Genomic DNA, 20100 nt, shown 5'->3' on the forward strand with positions numbered 1-20100 from the left:
GATGAGACGGGAAACGTTGGCCTCAAATGTTGCACCGGTGACGTCCTCTGGATTGGTGCTATTAATTTGTGTTTACTTTCACCATTAGTCTGAACGTGAACATTGTGAAATGCATTGTGGGTTTACAGCAGAAGACAGATGTGTGTAAAGAGAAGCTCAGAAGCAACTGAGTGCATCACAGGCATGGAGAGCTCAAATACTAAGCTTAGTGGTGGAAGAAGTGAAAGTAGCAATAATACAGTGTAAAAACACTGTTACAAGTTAAGTCCTGCATTCAAAATTTTACCAAAAGTACATAAGTATTAGCATCAAAATACCCTTGAAGTACCAAAACTTAAAGTACTCTTTATGCAGACTAGCCTATCCCATTTTTAGATTAATTTATTGCTAAAGATTAATTCCGATAATCAGAAAATTGCTGAATATCTGGTCTGATAATCGTGTACAGTTTGTTTAACTTACTTGTATTCTAACTGTTGATCCTTTAGTGCATTTACTGACAGAAAATTAGTTTTTATACTTAAGTACAGTTGATATCAGATACTTACAGATCTTTACTCAAATACATTTTCTGTGGGTGACTTTCACTTTAACCAAAGTAATATTTAGAGATGATATCTTTGCTTCTACTCAAGTTTGACTTTTGGGTACTTATAACAACATTGATGATAACATATTATAATTTGTTGATTTTTCTGTTTTACTCATAGTTTGAATCTGTAAAAAGTCAATCAAACTAAGGCTATGTAGTGAAATAAGGGGTACATTATTTGACCCCTACATGTAGTGGGATGGAAAGAACATTAAAATAGCATAAACTGGAAATACTCAAGTAGAGTCAAAACTGTACTTAATTACAGTACTTGAGTACATGCCCTTAGTTACAGTACTCCACTGACTAAGAACCTCTGATTATGCAGGCAAACTATTATCTTGCAGAGAGGTTAAAAGGTCATACACTGGTGGCTTTTTTAAAAACTGCTTTTGGCTAAAGTCAGAATTCAGACTTCACATGCTTCAACTGATGGAAGTCTATATAATCCTAAATGTGTGTGAAGGAAAGCACAACATGGTTGTTAGCAGAAACTTACAAATTTGGCCCACTAAATCTTTCTCCGTGCAGATCCTTTATATTATGACAATCATGCTGGCAGCAACCCACGTCACTAGTCTTATAAGAAGTCATTTGAAAGACTGGTAAAACATAATTTTATTTTTTCAGAATCATTTGTATCAAGACGATTGCTAAGTAGGTTTTCAAATGCAAGTTTGTTTTTGTGTCGTGGTACATGACAGTAAACATAGTAAATAGAAAACATGAGGAAAGATACAAACAAGTCCTGCAAGTCAAGAAGCATAAACAGAAGTTTGACGATAAAACATGAAAACATGTTATCAAAAATATGTACAATATGACAATATGTTATTTAAATGCAAGAGCTGCACAATATTATACAGGAGTTTACAACATATTGACCCGGAGAGTTAACTACAATGGATTGTCCATTTCTAGCTAAAGATATAAATTGACAGAGTATGGCAACCGACTGAGCGCCAGGCAAGGCGGGAAGCACGTGTCCTGCCAAACTTCCCTCCAGTCACTTCTAACTGCCCTCAGTTTCAGCAGAAGTGGCAAATGGTCTGCGCTGGCATTCGAAACATCTGTGCAACCAGACTACTGGTGGCAAGGCCCCAGAGACCTGCCTGCCTGCCTGCACCAGCCTCTTTTGAACTGCAGATCCAAATACACTGCACTTATTGGAATGGCATGTAGCTGCTATTCTGAAGGGGGATCCTCTGCTACGCCTTTGATGTCCACCACTGTGTCCAAAGCAGGCAAGCCATTCTCTCTGCTCTCTGTTTTCCATTTAGACAGAGAATTTTCTATTCTGGAAAGGGATTTTTGAAGTGAAGCAGACAAAGAACAGATTTACATGGTTTAGACAGCTATGCTTTGCCTGGAGTAAGACTGTAACTGAAGAGTGCAGGAAAGCTGTGCACTGGGAACTACTTGTTAACAGAGAGCGTAACGAAGTAGGCCAGTGTGGTGGATTTCTATAATTGTACAGTCTAGCCTAATTCAGACAGCCTTATCAGATATTTGCTATCGATATAGGGAGTTAATGACTGAATGAAATGTGACACTAGGTAACAATATTCATCCAAGGTGTTGAATTACCCCATGCTGCTCATCACCTTCTGCCACTGGATGTATTTAGAATAAAAATCAAGCTGGGCCTCTGACCACATTTACTCACTGTGCTTTTTTGCACACATGGGCATCAGATGGGCATATTGGAGCTCAGCTGAAGTAAGGGTCAGGGCCAGAGTTTACCAGAATTCTCAGAATAGCTCCTATGAATCATGTTGGAAACTCAGGGAAAGATGTCTTTGGCTTGTACTCAGCACATTTGGTTGAGCCTGTCGATGAAGAGACATGTGATGCAGGAAAAATGAAATATAAAGGACAATAACATCACTTTTGTGGCATCCTGCTCATTAATGTTTATGTTTATTTAACGTAACTATGCTGTAGCAGTCTACTTTTGAAGATGCTTTGGCTCAGCTGCGTCATTACGCGCCATTTGGCCACAAGGATCATTCATGCGCGCATCCGGATGACCAATATGTTTTGATCGGAATATGTCCTCAACTAATCTGTGACAAATACATTTATGACACAGCATCTGTAACATTATTGTTCCACTTGTGGCCAAACTGGATTAACCGACCTCAAAGTTGATATTAGATGCACGCGGTTTGCTCCATGTCTCGGGGGGCTCAGTGGACTCTGGCCCAGGCTGAGACAGCAGCATCCCTCCTCGGTGCGTAATTTGACACAGCGACCTGTCCTTTGAAGCTTTGAAGTGGACAATTAAAAGTCTCACGAGAGATAATCACATTACGCGCCATTTGTCTTGCTTTAGCGAAGTGTTACGGGTGTTTCCGTCGCGGCGTTTTTATTCACAGCTGACATGTCAACAGGAGAGGCAGACGTCCTGCAACGCGCCTCCGGGCGTCTTCCTCTGCTGCGCTGTGACGCGCCTGTGTGCCCAGTGCGCCTCCGGGGACCACCAAGGTTACTGGGGTTGCCTCAGGAAGTCCTCATTGTCCCTGTGTAGTGGCATTTGTGTCATTAAAACAGCATATAGGGTTGACTTAATCAGCATACATACCCGTGGTTTAATGCCTATTGAAATGGGGAAATATTTTATAAACCTGAAATAACGTTCCCTGAGATATTTAGAGGTTTTTAAAAAGGTAAATCTCTGTTATTGTGATCCTGTGACTTGAACGAACTTAAGTGCACCTCAACTGCAGTGGAAAAAGGAGAAAAATGTACTTTTGGCTTGTTTGTCATTCGAGCTTCTGCAAGAATGTTTGGTGTCAAACCCCAGCCGGACTCCAGCTTGGGGAGGACTGTTTCAGAGGGACGAAAGAGTTAACCAGGGGGGGGAGGGCGCCTGCACAGGGGCGTATAGTATAAAACCACCTCAAGAGCGCACAACAAGAACAGCGTGTGTCTTAGAAAGCCGTAGTTTGATATGGTTTGACTTGTTTCCTCCAGCACGACTCGTAAAGACGCACGCAAGCCCGCACCTCTTCGCTCCGGTGGGGCTCTCGATCCGCAGCAGAATGGATGAATACTGTTTTTGAAGCAGAGACAACTCCACCGTGAAGACATAGGTTGTTGGGGTTTTTTTTGTTTTTTTTAACTACCTGTACTTTTTTTTCCTCTCCAAAGGTAGTCTCGTCGAGTAACGCGTTGGACAGCGCAGAATGTGGACAAAACAAGAAGTGCGTAAAGCGGCTGAAGTGGACCCGGGGAGTGAAAAGTGAAGTGTGAGGCTGAGAATGTGGCGGGGACACCGCGGGCCAACTGGGCTGCAAGTTTCCTGAGCTTGGAGGTTTGACGAGGGCGCAACAAGAGCGGAAAGTGTTCATGCTGCGCGCTGGGTCAGCCCTGCAGTGCATCGATTGGCAGATCAGAGCATTAACTTGTCTCCTGTATGGTTTAAAAATCAAACTCCATGAATAATCAGTGAAAGAGGACACATTTTAATTCAGGACAATCAAAGAAAACCCCCTGGATCCAAATTCATCTACAGCACTTCTCTCCAAGTCATTCGTCTGCCCCTCCTCCGATCCTTTTCCCTTCTTCTTTTTTTTTTTTTCTTTTTGCAATTCTGATTCCCGAAGTGGCTCCGAAGTGGTGTTGCGGCTCCTCGTCCCCGGCGGATCCGGAGATTGGAGTCTCTGCACCGGGAGGAGGCGGAGTCGGAGCTCCGGCCACAACGCAGGCTCCCAAGAGCGGCCGCGTCAAAAGGATGGTGCGACTGGCGGCGGAACTGCTGCTGCTCCTGGGACTTCTTCTCCTCACCTTGCACATCACGGTGCTGCGGAGCAGTCCGCTGCCGCAGGGAAATGTAACTCTGAGCCTGGATCAGGACAGAGCACTTAGAGAGGTGAGTGAGGAAATCTGTTGGGGAAACTTGATGCAGAGGGTGATATCAGAGAGGGCTCGTTTGGTCACAGATGGGTTAGGTAAAAAAAGGGCTCAGGTAAAATGAAGCCTCCCCTCCCAGGGAACCCTTGGGGATTGTTGACATACACAGGGATGTGGACTCCCTAGGGTGTCCCTCGGGAGTGGCAGGGAGCCAGCAGAGGGGTGGAAGATGAGGCAGGGTCACAGAGCTCCCCTCAGACGCACCTCCCCATTGTGGGGTTAAATGCTAGCTGCAGGCACTTCTCTGTCATCATGGGCTCATCACTGTCATCCAAGCTTCCAGTTGATGAGGTGGAGGGTCAGACCTGATACCCTGATACCCTGAAGTGATCCCCCCCAACACACAAGCCTCAGAGCTTAGTGTGGAGAAGAGTCTGGCATCAAACTTCAACCCTTAATACCAACTTTTTTCATTTGGTCCTGCACCTAATTCACCAGGAAATCTTAATGCAATCTGGTCAAAATACAGTTTTTCATGACACTTTCTTGGATTGTCATCCAGTTTGGAACAGAGCTGTGATGATTCATCGATTACTTGTCATTAATTAAACAACCGCCAACTCGCCGAAACTTTTCTGTTTTTGTATTGACCAAGCAACTACTCGATTAATGCAGAAAATGATCAACAGATGAATCGACAATGAAAATAATTGTTAGCTGCACCCCTAGTTTAGAACAGGCCTTGGCAAAATTTCACAAGGGGGGACGTTTGTCAACATGACACCAGTTAAGACAGGTTTAAAAGTTTAACTGCCCATTTTAACATCAGCATAAAGCACAGGGACTCCAGTCGAGCCTCAAATCCTGACTGGAGGGTTAAGAAGGGTCCGGGATCAACAGGCTTTTTAGAGAGTGTTAAGCATCCTTCAGCTGCTTTTTGATGTATATTTAGCATGCTACTGAAATACTGTCTTCATGTCCCAGTGATAAATGGGTATTTATGCCTACTGGAATGGTGTCCCTTCATAAATTGTTTACTGGGGCTCTGGGGGAGATGAATGGAAAGAATTTTGACTTCAGCAGAGGATGGTGAGGGTAATTTCTCTTATCTCCACTATCACTGCCATCACATCACTGCCGGCTGACTATATGCAACAGCAGGCCTGTGTTCGGTTGGATATTAGGGCATGCAAAGCTGAGGAAATATTCCAGGAATTTATCGAATGTTTGTCACACAGCCAAATGCTGGATCGGATGAGCCAGGGTGGGTGTTTCTCCTGAGGTATTGCAGTTAAGATACTGAACACATGCAACCCATCCCAGCCTCCACATCCCTTTTGTCACTAGAGTCCACATTTACATTGAGATGCTGGCTCGTGATGAAAGAGCCCAACTTTGCCACTCATACCCCATGTTGAGTAAAGGGATGAATGTTTTTTTTTTTTGTTTTTTTCCTTTTTTTGCTCATGAATGCTCCGACTATGTGCGGACATGCTTCACTGGCCCGCCACTGAAGGCGGTGATGTCATCTTTCGGCCGGGCTTGTCACGGCCCAGGGGGTGTATTGTCAGACCAAGGTGTCATTTTTAAAATGCCATTCACAGAAACACAAATGACAGGATGCGGCTCCATGCACCTGTAGTGGAGAGGGAAAACTCTCTGGTCCACGACACATGATGTGTCACCCAGGGAGGCACATTCATCCAGAAATAAAACATTAACTGTACTAAATAATTAATCGTGATTTTCCTCTCCTCTGCTTATTTTTTTCTTTTATTTTCAAGAAGAATGACTCATATTTGAGCTCTTAAATCCTCCATGGATGTCAGTTTGATCCCGTAAATAAACACACACACCCAGTATGAGGCGTGTGACAGGGGGAAGGATAGTTTTCTCTTCCACCTACGTAAGTGTAGTGCTGAAAAGCATCTGGCACAATGTGCGCTGCCTTCATTTCCTGCCAACCTCCCTGGGGGAAGGACCCCTGAGTTGCTCCCAATTGAAAATGGAGTCATGCCCCTTTAAGCAGCCCTCACAAAGTGAAAAAGGGGGAAGCGGGAAAAGAAGAGGAGATACTGTGAGGGGGGAGAGGGGGTGGCTTGTGTGTGCAAGTGTTCATTCATGGCTTTTAGGGGGGGGGGTGACATCCTGGGAGGCCCCAGATGAACTGAGGAGGAATGGTGTGTCACTTTTGATCTCCAAATTAAAGCATGAGGAAGATCTCCGATGAGTGATAGCGACTGTAAAGCAGCCTCGCCATCAAAGCTGAGTTTTCTAACATTTAAATGAGTTACTCTTGTGCACATATACAGCCTTGGCTCTATTAGAGAAATATGACAAAACCGCATGTTTTTCTCATTAAATCCTGTTAGAAAGCTCCACTGAGAGTCATTTGGAAAGGGCAGAGAGAGGTGTTTATGTCGAGATTATCAAGAACTGACGGACTTTACATAAGTGATACACAACTGTGATGACTAATCCCCATGTCGTGCATTCTTTCCATTATTTTCAACACTACTTGAGATGGAAAGAAAATCTGTTTTTCGGATGTGTAAGATTTCATGGTTTGTCCTTCACACGGCTGAGCTCCCAGATGGAAATATAGATTTAGTGAAATCTCAGTGCAGTAATTTCCCTGTTTTCCGCAAAGTGATGAACTGTTTTCAGCAGTGTTATTCACAATCTTCACATTCTTCCAATTTAAAATTCGGCTTTAAGTTTTTGATTAACAGCAATATATTTAAGACAGATAACTTTCTGTGTTTTGGCAAGATTCTGATGTATTTACTACAGTGAGAAGTTCCACATATGTCCTGTTGGCACTAAAGAAAGTAAGACATAAATCTGAATGTCAACACTGTGTGCACATAACAAGGGCATCTATTGTCCACTGTTTGACTCTGGTGTGAGGAAATGAATATGTTTACGCTGAACATGAAATATTGACATTGAGAGAAGTCAAGTAGAAGACTCAAAAGCTCTACAAGGAAAATCATGCATAAAACTGTTCTTTCTTAGGTCCTTGGTTGACGCTGGCTTAGATTAGAGAAATTGTCTTGTAACTTAATGTTGGCAGGTAAATCCTAAATTAGGTTCGAATATAATTTTCTAACTCACCTGAATGTTGATGTACACGGCAGCTCTCACATTCAACGGTGTCAGCTACACGACAAATTACAACTCACCTTCATGTATGTCTTCAGACAGTACTCAACTTCACTATGGCTCAGTTTGCAAATTAGGTAGCTTTTTACAGACAGATATATCTATGATATACTTATCCAACATGTATGTAACGCTGTGATCCTACCCTCTCACTGAAGTTACACAGTGCAGAAACAAGTGATAGAGACAGAGACACCGTTCATGTATCATGAACCAACCTGTAGTATTTAAGAACATTTTGGAAATCAGGTTGATTCGTGCTGCTTTCCTGTGTAGTTTCTTAATCCTTGGGGAGTTTGATGGCAAATTATTACCACTAGTTTTATTCAAATGTGCAGCGCTTGAGCAATATTCAGTATCTAATTTAGTCTCGAAAGTAATTCTCCCATTTGGTGCCTTCTTACCTGAATGTCTGCAAGATTATCATTGGCCTGTACATAAATCAAATCGCATTACTACTAAGCTACTAATATTTGCCCATAAACGGTCTGTGTTTACAAGCAGGCTCCAACCCAACGAGCCCCCACACTGAGTGAAACATCATCCCAAGTGTCGCCCTGGGATCAGAGCGCTTTTAAGTTTGACTTTAAATAAACCAAATTTGTGTCAGGATTAGATAATCTGCCTGCCATGTGTAATACGGCGTAATATGACACAACAGAAGATTCAGATGGGATTATACTGGATAATGAAGGATTAATCCGCCTGCGAACACTGTGACTGGGTTTCACGAACCGACAGTTTGCGTATTCTGAAACATTCGAAGTGGCATCTGCTTTCTTTTAATGGGCCGACTCGAGGAGAAAGTAGTAAGTCATAAGTCAAGGATACATGTGCGAAATGCAAAACACCTCATAGACTTAAGATGGGAAAACAGGAGAGAGAGGTTGTCTGAAATGTGTGGCAGTTAAGTGTTTTGTGGCAGCAGGTGGTCTGCACTTTGATGCTAATATAATCCATTAAAATCTAACCCACTCGGAGGAGATTAAGCTCACCTGTTTACTGTATTTACAACTCTATGTATGAATTAACATTGTGATTGAACCTGTGAGTGTTGTGCTGGGCCAGCTCCCTCAGAGGAGCTCAATTACAGCCACTGAGTGACTTCTGAAGGCTGGGAACTTGAAAGACAAGGTTATCACGTGGCCATCTCAAAGTCCAAGTGCTTTTGATAGACCCACAGAGGGTCCTGTGATGTTCACATAAAGGGTCGACGGCTATTGAAATGATGTCTTTTTCTCTACAGAGCGCTCAGCCATAATTGTTTGGTTCTGGAAAAGACATTTGTGGTTTTAATTGGAATTGGAATTATGATTGTGAACATAAATTCTCATAAAAACTCATCATCTTATCTACAGTAAAAGCCCTTTTTCATTCGGTGGCTACAGGCAAAATGCAGAACCACCTACTCTTCTTCCTCAAAATTACGGGCAATTGTAATAATCATTGTAATTATGGCATTAAGATATGCGATGTGAAAGTTTTTGCATTCTTTGAAATGCATCATACATCATATAAACAACCATCCGGTCTCTGGTCGTGAATTAAGAGGAGTAATGCTAAATGGAAATGGGAGTTTGTCTGTGCAGCCGCTGTCGCCTCCGCGGTTGACTTTAAGTTACATGTACATTTATAATCCTTTCTCCCTCGCTGTGCAGCTCCATTTACAGCGTCTATATTGTCCCAGAGTGCACCTTGGCTGGACACAAACAGCTCCACTGGGGGCTTTTATGCCAACCACAATGTGGCTGAGCTGACACTTTGTCTGTGACTGGCCACCGCAACCGTACAGCACTGCTGCCATATTCTCAGGCCTCGGCCCAGCCACAAAAACACTGGGGAGGAAGAAACGGGACGTGAAAAAAGAAAACAAGAAACGTGATTGATGGCTCTCTTTGATCTTATTTTCTGCCACCCCAGAATGGATGATTGCCGACTACTTATGGCTGTCTGTCCAATCGAGGAATAATTGTTCCTTCTGTGCATACCTGACAGGAGACATATGCCCTAACTGTCCTTTTGGGACGGATTTACAACGCCCTCTGTCAGAAAACCAAATGTTTTTCTGTCTTCAGGGAGGCAGATGTAATTATTTTGCAATGTTTGCTTAGGTTTTCTCTGTATAGCCTCAGTGCAGGAAAACCTTACATTGCTCTTTTCTCCCAGCCAGCACGAGAACATGCTAAAAATGTCCACAACATTTACTATGGTAAAGCAACAGCGTACTCCGCCAGTTAAAAATGGAAAAATATACAGAGTAACTGTGACATTGGCTCTAAATGCAGGCTCTGGACGGATTATATTTTAGTGGAAGCAGACGGACTTGGTGTGATGTTTGTCTCACTGTTTCTTTCTGGGCTCCAAGTAGTCCAGAGTCCAGAGGATTTATGACAGAGGTCACGGCCACACAGACCTCTGTCAACATGAGAGATCAATCTAACGCTGCTGAGTGGGCAGACTCTGTAGATGCCAAGTGACTAACAGGGAGTCTTCACATTCACACAAAAGGGGATACAATATTTTTTAACCATCAAACAATCTTAAATTGGCCAAACTACAGCTGGCCAATATATTGATATTATTTTATTATCTTGATATGACACTATATACATCAATGTGTCCTTTTAGATTTTGGATATCCGATTTTGTCCTAGAATTTGCCAATATAATGACATATAGTCTATATATATTGCTGGTCTTTTTCCCCCCGAGTTGCAAAGCTGTGACCTAACTAAAACATGATTGGTCAGTTGCAGCCAGCCCTCACAAAAAACAATACTAAATGTGTGTTATGTTTCTGTCTCTCCTCAGCAGAACAATATAAATGCAAAAAGCAGCTCCTCTTCCCAGCTGCCTCCTGAAGACCGGAGATCTGGTCCAGAGCACCGGTTGACCCACAGGCCCGCCGCCCTCCCCTGGGCACAAGGCAGCAACGTCCACAGAGACGGCCCTGGAGCCTTCCTCCTGGATCTGCACAACTTCCCCGACCTCTCCAAAGCCGACATCAATGGACAGAATCCCAACATCCAGGTGATCATGTGTGTCTGTGCACCTGCCAGCGTGCTTTGATGCTTTCACTCACTTGTAAGACATGGCTACTCAAGCACACAGGACAGGAAGAGCAAACAGGAAGAAGGAGAATAGTTTGGTGCACATCACTACCCCCTTTTTCTCCCCCTTCCTCCTTCTGTCATCCCCCCCGTCCCCTTTCACACTTCCTGGCTTGTAGTGCAGCTTAAGACAGGCACTGAGGTCTCCCGTCCATCATAATGACAGCTGAAAGGCAGACGCTAACCAGCAATGCCTCACGACTAACCCATGTGCAGGAGGACAGACGGAAGCTTATGTAAATGTGTGGCGAACCCTTGCCCAGAAGTCCCTCAGAGGTGCAGATGGCCAAGTAACCGCTGCCATGTTTAAATCATTCTCCTGTCTAATCCAGCGAGGGGGTCTTTCCATTTCTGAGAGCATCGCTGCTAAATCCGAGCACGAACAAAGTGTATTAACATCTCAAGATGTGGGAAGAGAGCGGAGCAACCAATTGAGCAAGGGCGTGAGGCTGTGGGAGAAGGGGGGGAGGAGGAGGGGGGTGTCTTTGATCCTGGGATTCATCTGGCTTTCATGGTCTGGAGGAGGCTGAGTAGCCCTTTGAACTTTGTGTTTAGGTGGAGAGAGCCCAAGAGGTGGGAGGGTGACTGTGGGGCAGGGGTGATGGTCCCCCCTCATCTGGGAGGCACATGTGTTAGGACAGAAAGGGGGAAGGGGTTGAATCGTGGGTTGGGGTATCAGAAAAGTGTCACCTCATGGCAACCCAATCGCCTATTCTGCCCAAAAATGTTAATGTATTTGATGAACATTGACTTTAAAGGGACAGTATACCTCAAAATACAGGTATTCCCTCTTACCTGAAGTGCTGCTTATCCATCGATTTTTTATTTTTTTCTCTGTGGTGTGAGTTGCCAAATTTTAGAGATTTCGGCCATAGAGATGTCTGCCTTCTCTCCAATATGATGGAAGTACATGGCACTGGCAATGCCAAAAAAATAAAATTTGATTTCAACGGCAATGTCTCTTTCCAGAAATCAGGGCCCGGTTACTCAAGATAATCCACAGTGTTAAAAGTTTCATTTTGGAACTATTTTCTATTTTTTCTATTTTACAGATCAGGCAGGGAGGGCACCATTAATGTTTACATCCCGCACTGTCATAAGCACAAGCCTCGCATACATAGATGCACACTTCTGCATGGTGATACAATTGGCGGGTATAGTCCTGTAGAACGAAAAAAGTTCCTACATGATGCTCTTAACGAGGTCCGTGAAGTATCTTGAGTAACTGGGTCATGATTTCTGGAATGACACATTGCTGCACCACAAGCCGATTTCTCAGAAACTCTGCAACTCACACCAAAGCAATCGATGGACATATAGCCTAACAGATATGATGGAAAATATATATTCTGGATTTTTGAACTGTCCCTTTAAATGGACTTCTGTTCTTCAGGTGACCATTGAAGTGGTGGATGGACTGGAGAGCCATGAGCCAGAAAAAGGCCTCCGTAAGGAAAGCAAACCCAACTGGGCTTCTCCTAACTGGAGAAACTGGTGGCCTCACACTTCTTCCTCATCCTCCTCCTCCTCCTCTTCCTCTTCCACCACCCATCAAACAGAGGAGCATGATCGCTCCTACGGGAGCAACAGCGAGGACAGCAACTTCCTGAGGCCGCCGACAGACTGGGATAGGAGAGGAGGCACCGGGGGAGGAAGCAAAGCTCAGACTGAATATGGTGAGAATGACAGCAGGGTGTGTGTGTGTTTGTGTGTGTGTTTGCAAGGAAATGAGTGCACAATGCAGAATGTTTAGCTGCGTCCATAGGCTCTTATTTGAGCACTGGTCTCCAGCATTTTCCACAGATGGCCATAGTCTGATGTGGAATCTGTAATTTGCAGATTTGCTGATTTAAGCTGTCACCATAATAAGTGCAGTCATCCCAGGCGAGCCTTTGGGAGCCCCCTGATTGAAGCCTTTAACACTGTTTTACGAGACGGATTCCACTGTGGTGTGGAGCTAGCTACGTGACACAGTTTAAACGCCTCGCTACATCAAAGTTCAGCAGCAGGAATGGGGCCAGAAGCACTGTTTGGCTGCCACACCATTCTCACAACACTCTCCAAAAAGTAACCCCGCAGATAAATCTGCCGTGGAAGAATTTACACTCACTGTCATACAGTATGCGTCCGGCCCGTGTTGTAGCATGCCCAAACCAACATGGTTGAACAGGAATGCGTGTGCTGTGGTAAATGTCATTTTATCCACTTGCACTTGCACTCCAGCGGTGAGGAGGGTGATTTTATAATCTTTTTTTCGTCAAACCAAAGCCCATGTTTAATGGTTTTTGGCTTATCGCTGCGGTCAGCTCTCATTCATCCTTTATTTCATACCACACTAATGGACAAGTATTTATTTTATCATCATTACTGTCCTGGTTTTAATCATAATTGTGGACAGGCTGTGAGGGCTATCCATCACAGGCCACTGATAGTTGTCTAATCTGTGGGCTGAGGTAAGGTTATTATCAAGTTTTCTAAATTCTGAGCTCAGTCTGAGCTCGGTCTGAGCTCTTTGGCCACGTAGTAAGCTATAGAAGAGGCAGGGGAGCAGCGCTAGATGGCTATCTGGCCTGTATTCATACAAAATGCTCATAATGAGGGGCAGATGGCAGCGGGGGGGTATATAGGAAGGTTTGGACCCCGGCCAGAAATACTTCCATCCCAACATGCCCACATTAATTCTCCTCATTGATGGAGTACTGCTTTCAAGATGTGTGTGTGTGTGTGGTAGTGATGGTGGTGGTGGGGTAGTCACAGGCTTAGTGTAACTGTTTCCATGTATCCCCATTACAGTGATCTGCTCAATGATAATTGGAGTTAAAGAGGATTTCTTGCCGTTTCACTTCCCATTTTCAAACCAATGAATCACAGATAGAGCGACCGAATGGTGTCGGGGCTGATTTCTATTTGCAAGTTCCCTGCTGGATCCCCTGTAGCTTTGTTGGAATTTGCAAAGTGTTTCCCTGTTTCTTCACTAACTGAACACACATACGGTGCCTTCGCCTTGGACTCAACTCTGCGCTAGCTACATGGTGCATGTATGTGTGTGTGTGTGTGTGTGTGTGTGTGTGTGTGTGTGTGTGTTTGTGGACAGGCTTTCGTGGTATCTGCTTTGAGGGGCAAAGTCAAAGAGAACTTTGAGCTCCCCCACTTCCCCTTTCATGTCCTCCCCCACTTATTATTAGTGAGGCATGCTAACAGGCCTGAGTAAGTTCAGCATGTGGCCTGCATCAGAGCTGAGGATCTCTCTCTCTCTCTCTCTCTCCCTCTAATCCAGACTATATGGACGGCGAGGGGGACTGGAGTAACTGGACGGCGTGCAGCGTCACCTGTGGAAACGGCAACCAGAAGAGAACCAGGTCGTGTGGTTACGCCTGCACAGCCACTGAGTCCAGAACTTGTGATATGCCCAGCTGCCCAGGTAGAGACTTTGGATCGCAGAACAAAAAGATTCCACACCAGTAAAGATGGTGTTACTGGATAGCTTGTGAGCGCATGTGTTGCTTTAGCCGTCTTTCATCTTTTGATCCACCTTTCACTGTGCATTCATCTCTCTGAAGGTATTGAAGATGCCTTCAAGACAGCAGCGACTGAAGTGAGCCTGTTAGCTGGAACAGATGAGTTCAATGCCACGGAGCTCTTTGGTGTTGGTAAGATTGGGCCTCCTCTTGTCTCACTCCAGACTATCCCTCATTCAGATGTTCTTACACTATCAAAGACAGTTCATCCATCTGGCAGCAGTGTTCCTTCGCACACTGAGCATTCCTCATGCTCGGGCTGCGCTCCATTACTGCGCAGAGACGAAAAAATGTGTAGCAGGGCAGGAAGAGCACGGTATGCCGCTGTCCGCTCTCTCTTTGCCCGTCTGTTTTTAATCAACGCAGTGAAAACACACCTTCATGTTAAATACTACACCTTCTAATGTCGGATGCAGCAAATAACGTTGTCTTCATCTCTTCCAGACACAGATAGCTGCGAGCGATGGATGAACTGCAAGAGCGACTTCTTGAAGAAGTACATGACCAAGGTGGCGAACGACCTTCCCAGCTGCCCTTGCTCCTACCCAACTGAGGTGGCATACAGCACTGCAGACGTACATGACGCTCTCACACGACGAGACTTCCGCTGGAAAGACGCCAGCGGGCCAAAAGAGAAGCTGGAGATCTACAAGCCCACGGCCCGTTACTGCATCCGCTCCATGCTGACGCTGGAGTCCACCACACTGGCAGCGCAGCACTGCTGCTACGACGACCACATGAAGCTCATCACTCGCGGCAAAGGGGCTGGCACGCCCAACCTCATCAGCACCGAGTTCTCCGCTGACCTGCACTATAAGGTGGACATCCTGCCCTGGATCATCTGCAAAGGAGACTGGAGCCGCTACAACCAGGCCAGGCCGCCAAACAACGGGCTGAAATGTCCCGACAACCCTCAGGACGAGGACTACTACAAACAGTTTGAAGAAGCAAGGGAATTCTAGCCTGACGTAGAAAGGACCGAGAACAAAAACACACTGCTTAAATATTCAGCTAAACCTCAAAAATGGTGCTGAAGCCATTTCTTTAATTCTGTTTTAGGTCAAATAACACAAGAACTTTTAGGCTCTGAGGAACAAGACTTCTTTTGGACCAAGAGGAACAAAAATCCAGAGTCAGAACGTATGAGGAACTTTCCTGACTTCACCAAAACCAGGCACGAAAAGTTGCTTTGTTTTTTGTAATTTTTTTTTTTTTTTTATAAAATATGCCTCTAAAAAAATGAATGAAAATTTTGCCAGTAGCTATGTCACCAGTTATATAACTCAGATTTGGTCACTAAAGGGAGGACTGAGTTTATATTCTTAAAAAAAAGGGAATTTATTATTCTTGGAGTCTTCGTTTAGATTGTGTCCGTGTTCATCTCCATAGACTGTTTGTGTTTGGTGAATCCGAGAGGCCTGTGGTAATAGAATAATCAGATCCTTCAGGAATGTGTCAGGGTGGGGGGAGGGGGGAGGTAGGGGTGCGGGGGGGCAGAGAGAGCAGGGTCATCCGATTTTCTCCCATTTTGTCATCTGCAATATCCAGGTTCTCCAGTAAGCTTGTGAGTTTATTTAGCATGCATCTTATTTCCACTGTTAATTTACAACCCTTGTGTCTCCGAGGCAGATCTTCATTGTAAAAAGCCTGCATTATTTTTGTAAAGTATTTATTAAGTTGTAGCTGCGTCTGAGTTTGACTGTGGTTTGTGATTCACATGTGGCTGAATGCTAACTTGAGACCCCTCATGAGCTCAAAGTGTTTTTTGTCATCAATGCGCTTATCCGCTTCTCAAGTTAGGATTAAACCGTAATAGAGCGCAAAGAATGTGTGAATTCGACTGTACGGAAAGATTTTTTGAGATATAAATCTATGAATAAATTTATTAAAAAAAACAAAATAAAACAATGAATGTGTCGCCAGAAAGACAATCTCTCAAAGGTGTTTAAATTTCAATCAAAGTTTCATCGGGCTGCTGTGAGATTACTCTGCTGCTGTCGGAGGAAATTCATCTGCAGGAGAAAAAAGAAATCTCATCTCATCAATTAAACTCCTCCAACAGGCTTAAGCCAGCGCACAAGACTTCCATTAGTTCCATCCAGTGTGGCTCTCGGGCCAGGCCTTTTGATGGGGTTGTGATATTTCTTCAGAGGAGGCGAGGAGGAGGGTAAGGTTCCCTTGAATGTGACTCAAATTCTTTGTCTTTGGCATGTATCCTCGCATTCCTGGGTAATTTCCCAGTGTACACACGCACTCTTCTCTGTCTCGCACACACACTCAGACTCAATGCTGCCTGTCCATAGCAAGGACCTCTGACCATTCCCTCTCCGCTGAGTGCTGCAGTCATTGTCACACAGAGAAAGCCATTCATGGTGCTCTCATTCCTGCAGTCCTGTGTGCGGCACAGCTGGCCGGGTGCGGGGCTCGTCTTCATAATGCAGCAGGCCCCAGCACGTTCCGCACCCCTGAGGCGCTACTTGCAACCGCCTAGTTGCTTCGCCTATTCATACAAAATTCCTCTACACGCGTCCTTCGACCCATTTATCCCAAACACAGGCTTTTATCAACAACCCACCCTTAAAACACTCGCTGTAAATCACACAAGGTACATTCTTTTAAACTGTAGACACAGTTCTTCCGCTGTACTATCAGAGTCATAACGTGTAAAGCTCTCTTTTAGAGTCTTCTGTCCCTCTCCGCAGTAAAAAGCATGGTTCGAGGCTAAGATTACAGTAACCGGCATGGATCGTTATCTCAGCAGACCGTCTGCCGAACAGGCCATGAAGATCAAAGTGAGGTGTTCGTCTTTATTTTGAGACATTAGGGCCAAGCTCAAATTGATGACATACCACCACCAGCACCACCAGCACCGCCTCCGCCCCCGGTATCTCTTCTCCAGACAGGCTCCACGTGTCTGGAGAGCACGCAATTACTAGTACACCCTCCTCACTTTTCATCTCTCGTTTCTCCTCCCCTCCCCTACAAACACTGGCACAACTCGATTCCTGTGCCGTGGCGCAGGTAGGAACACAAAGATTTGGAGGCGGAGTGGAGCTGGTGTGAAATTTGATGAGAGGGCAGACGTACTGTAGAACAGCGGGTACAGGGAGTTCAGAGGAAACTTGTTGTGTTGGCTGTGGGGCGTCTGCGAGGCCTCGCTTTTGTGTTACTATTTCTAGGACTCTACTCTGGTGTATTTCAAAGGATGCAAAGCACCATATTAGTGGTATATTGTCAAGGATCCCAAAGGGCTCATTAAGCATCACCAAGATATGATTGTTGGTATTCTGCCTCTATTTTTGTTATGAGAAGCAACGTGCTTACACTGTATTTGGAGCGGGTTTCACGGGGCCGGCTCTGGGATTTCTCAGCAGCATCTCCACACAAGAGTTAACTGTGGGAACGGGAACACAAGAGAAGTTAAAAAGACGAAGAAAGTAGTGGAAACTTGGATGGGTTAATGTTGTAAGGGAAAGCTCAGCTCCTCTCCGACGCTTTTCTCGAGAAATATTTCATGTTAAAACAAGTCCAGGTGGTTTGTTGTCCCATGCCTGAGCTCACATGCAGGGCCTCTAGTAGGTAAAAAACCGCGGTGCATGGTGGCAATCAGGCATCTCTTTGTTTTGTGGTGTGGTGCAGATGTGGCAGAGTCATTTTTAGCCTCGCTGCCTCACTTTCTTTCACTCACTCCCTACTCTCTGCTGCTTTATGGGTGGTGTAGCACAATGCAGGAAGTGTCTGGGCCACAATACCGCAGGGCCCTAACGGCACGGCAAACCTAATTAAAAGGTTTTTCTTTGGTCTACTAATCTGGAATAGCTGACCTGGACCAGGAGGATGCTTATCTAGCCACTCTAACCGTCCCTCTCAACCTTCATCCTTAATGTCCTGCCGGCAAAGCAAGGGTGGGGTTGCTGGCAGTCTCCCTTCAATAGGCTTCCACCTTTGGCACTTCAAGTCAGGGGAGGAGCGGGTGGGTGGGGTGGAGGCAAACATGCGCCTGGGTATACAGCTGAACAAACAGGTCAAGTAGCTGTGGAGCATCTGAGAGGGCAGGGTGCCTTACTTAACCCCTGCTGCCGGGACATCGCTGAGATGCTGCAGAGATCCGCAGCCACACCATCTATTGCAGAACAATGGCAAAGCACAAAACCAAACACTCAAATTCACTTGAACATTTAGTATCACCACAAAATTAACATCGTCCTGTGAGATGGGTGTAGTGGCTTGAGTGGCACCTGCTCCCGTCTCATGTTTAATTCAAACAAAAGCTAAAATAAGCCATACAGCTCATAAATTCACACACACTGTCGGACAAGCTGTCGGACAAATGAGGACAACAGAGGAAAAAAACCTGCTTTGCCCCCTAATAAAAGAGTTATTATATACAGTCATGCCTTTCATTGAGCTAAACTCATGACTAATGTACCACCACATGTTTTATATGCTCTGCTCGCCTCACATGCTAGCAGAAGCAACGCAAAGGCACTTTTAAAGAGACAGACTTTATTTAAAGCGACCACGAGGACCTTCATATTTTGTTGATCCCGGTGGGCCCTGTGGACAGAAGTGGTATGAGAGTCTCCACCTTCTGTCATAAAGATCTTGAACTGACTAACTAATGTGTATTTGATTGGGAAGTGTGTGAAAGAGAGATGCAACTTATTTGTAATACTTTTTCACAGCTGTGTGCCGGATGCTTAGTGGTGAGGTAATGTATCTATTTAGAAGGTTACAAGGTTCATTTATTAATAATTTAACAAACTCAGGGTTGCAAAATGAAATTGAGTTTGAGTCATTTTTGGCTACATCACAGGAAAAGGAAACAAAAAAACTGAAAACAAACTATTTGCTATGACAGATAGCTGACAGCAGACACTGTTTCTCGGTAATTTTTATGAAGAGAAGTTATCAACACTGTACCACCAGACTACAGAGCAGTGTCTTTCCTCAGCTTCCTCAGTTCATCCTCAACACCCAGCCATACATTTTTTTTTTTTGGCTTCCAGCTCAGTGGCAGGCATTGAAAATAACTACAATAACTATACAGAAATAGCCAATCTTCTTGCTGATGGTCTTGTTTGCAGATGTAGATCATATACAGGCATAAGTGCAGTAAACTGATACAGTTTCATTACCAGTTAAAAGTTCCTTGTACATTTCAAATCCAGTGAATCAATGTATAAACAAATAACATCCATGTTGAGTCACCGTGCACACACTCAGGGTCAGGGGAAATAAGGCAAACGAAGGCGCAGCGAGAGGCCGGAGTGAGTAAATCACTGTGATGCTTCCCAACTGCTCAACTTTTTGGCTTGTTGCTCTAAAGTGAACTTGATAAAATCCTGATGTGCATGAAGGTGAGAGGCGTCCTCCTCCTCTGAACCCTCACGGTCATGTCCAGCTTGGTCTGACGAAGACAGCCCAATACGCTGTCTTGTTTTAACCCTGTTTGTAAGCGTTGACGTGAGACACTGGCGCAGAGGGGCTGTAACAGTGTCGAGGGGGTCGGTGGCCCTTAGGTGGTGAGGGAGGGGAAGGGGGTCAGCGTGAGCACGGAAGCTGCATGGCTGTGATTCACTGTGACAGCAGCGCCTGGCATGTGAGGACAGCAGGCCAGGCGGGCAAGGCTGCTGCCTTTGATCTTTATTTGCTCCACCGTCTGTTTAGCATTTAAGAGCCTTGCTGAGCGCGAGGCATTGGATATACCTTGAATGGCTCAGGACCCCATCCACTTTTTAAAGACCCTGGATCCTTTTTCAAAGCAAAGGGGATCCAGGACAGAGAGGGATGATGTTCTGAATAGGGCCGAGGGTCTCCCAGCAACACAGATTAGCTCTGATGAAAAGAGAGCACTCCA

At 44.9% G+C, this 20100-nt stretch overlaps 1 protein-coding gene across 2 annotated transcripts; it reads left to right on the forward strand.

The window, feature by feature from the left end:
- Window positions 1–4236: 4236 nt before the first annotated feature.
- Window positions 4237–15691, forward strand: ism1 (isthmin 1). 2 transcript variants are annotated; one of them, XM_084375259.1, is made up of 6 exons: window positions 4237–4466; window positions 10424–10642; window positions 12116–12398; window positions 14000–14143; window positions 14283–14372; window positions 14685–15691. In XM_084375259.1, the coding sequence occupies exons 1-6, from the start codon at window positions 4329–4331 to the stop codon at window positions 15200–15202; spliced, it is 1392 nt and encodes a 463-aa protein (XP_084231385.1). In that variant the 5' UTR covers window positions 4237–4328; the 3' UTR covers window positions 15203–15691. The 2 variants fall into 2 exon arrangements, with proteins under 2 accessions (XP_084231385.1, XP_084231386.1); XM_084375260.1 differs by having other exon boundaries at window positions 10427–10642.
- Window positions 15692–20100: the final 4409 nt, after the last annotated feature.

Source organism: Pagrus pagrus, assembly GCF_965226575.1.
Source record: "Pagrus pagrus genome assembly, chromosome: 15".
Lineage (NCBI taxonomy): Eukaryota > Metazoa > Chordata > Actinopteri > Spariformes > Sparidae > Pagrus > Pagrus pagrus.

Coding starts and splice junctions, on each gene's coding strand:
- ism1 (XM_084375259.1), top strand. CDS start 4,329: ATGGTGCGACTGGCGGCGGAACTGCTGCTGCTCCTGGGACTTCTTCTC. Junction 4,467..10,423: donor AGGACAGAGCACTTAGAGAG/GTGAGTGAGGAA, acceptor GTCTCTCCTCAG/CAGAACAATATAAATGCAAA. Junction 12,399..13,999: donor CAAAGCTCAGACTGAATATG/GTGAGAATGACA, acceptor CCTCTAATCCAG/ACTATATGGACGGCGAGGGG.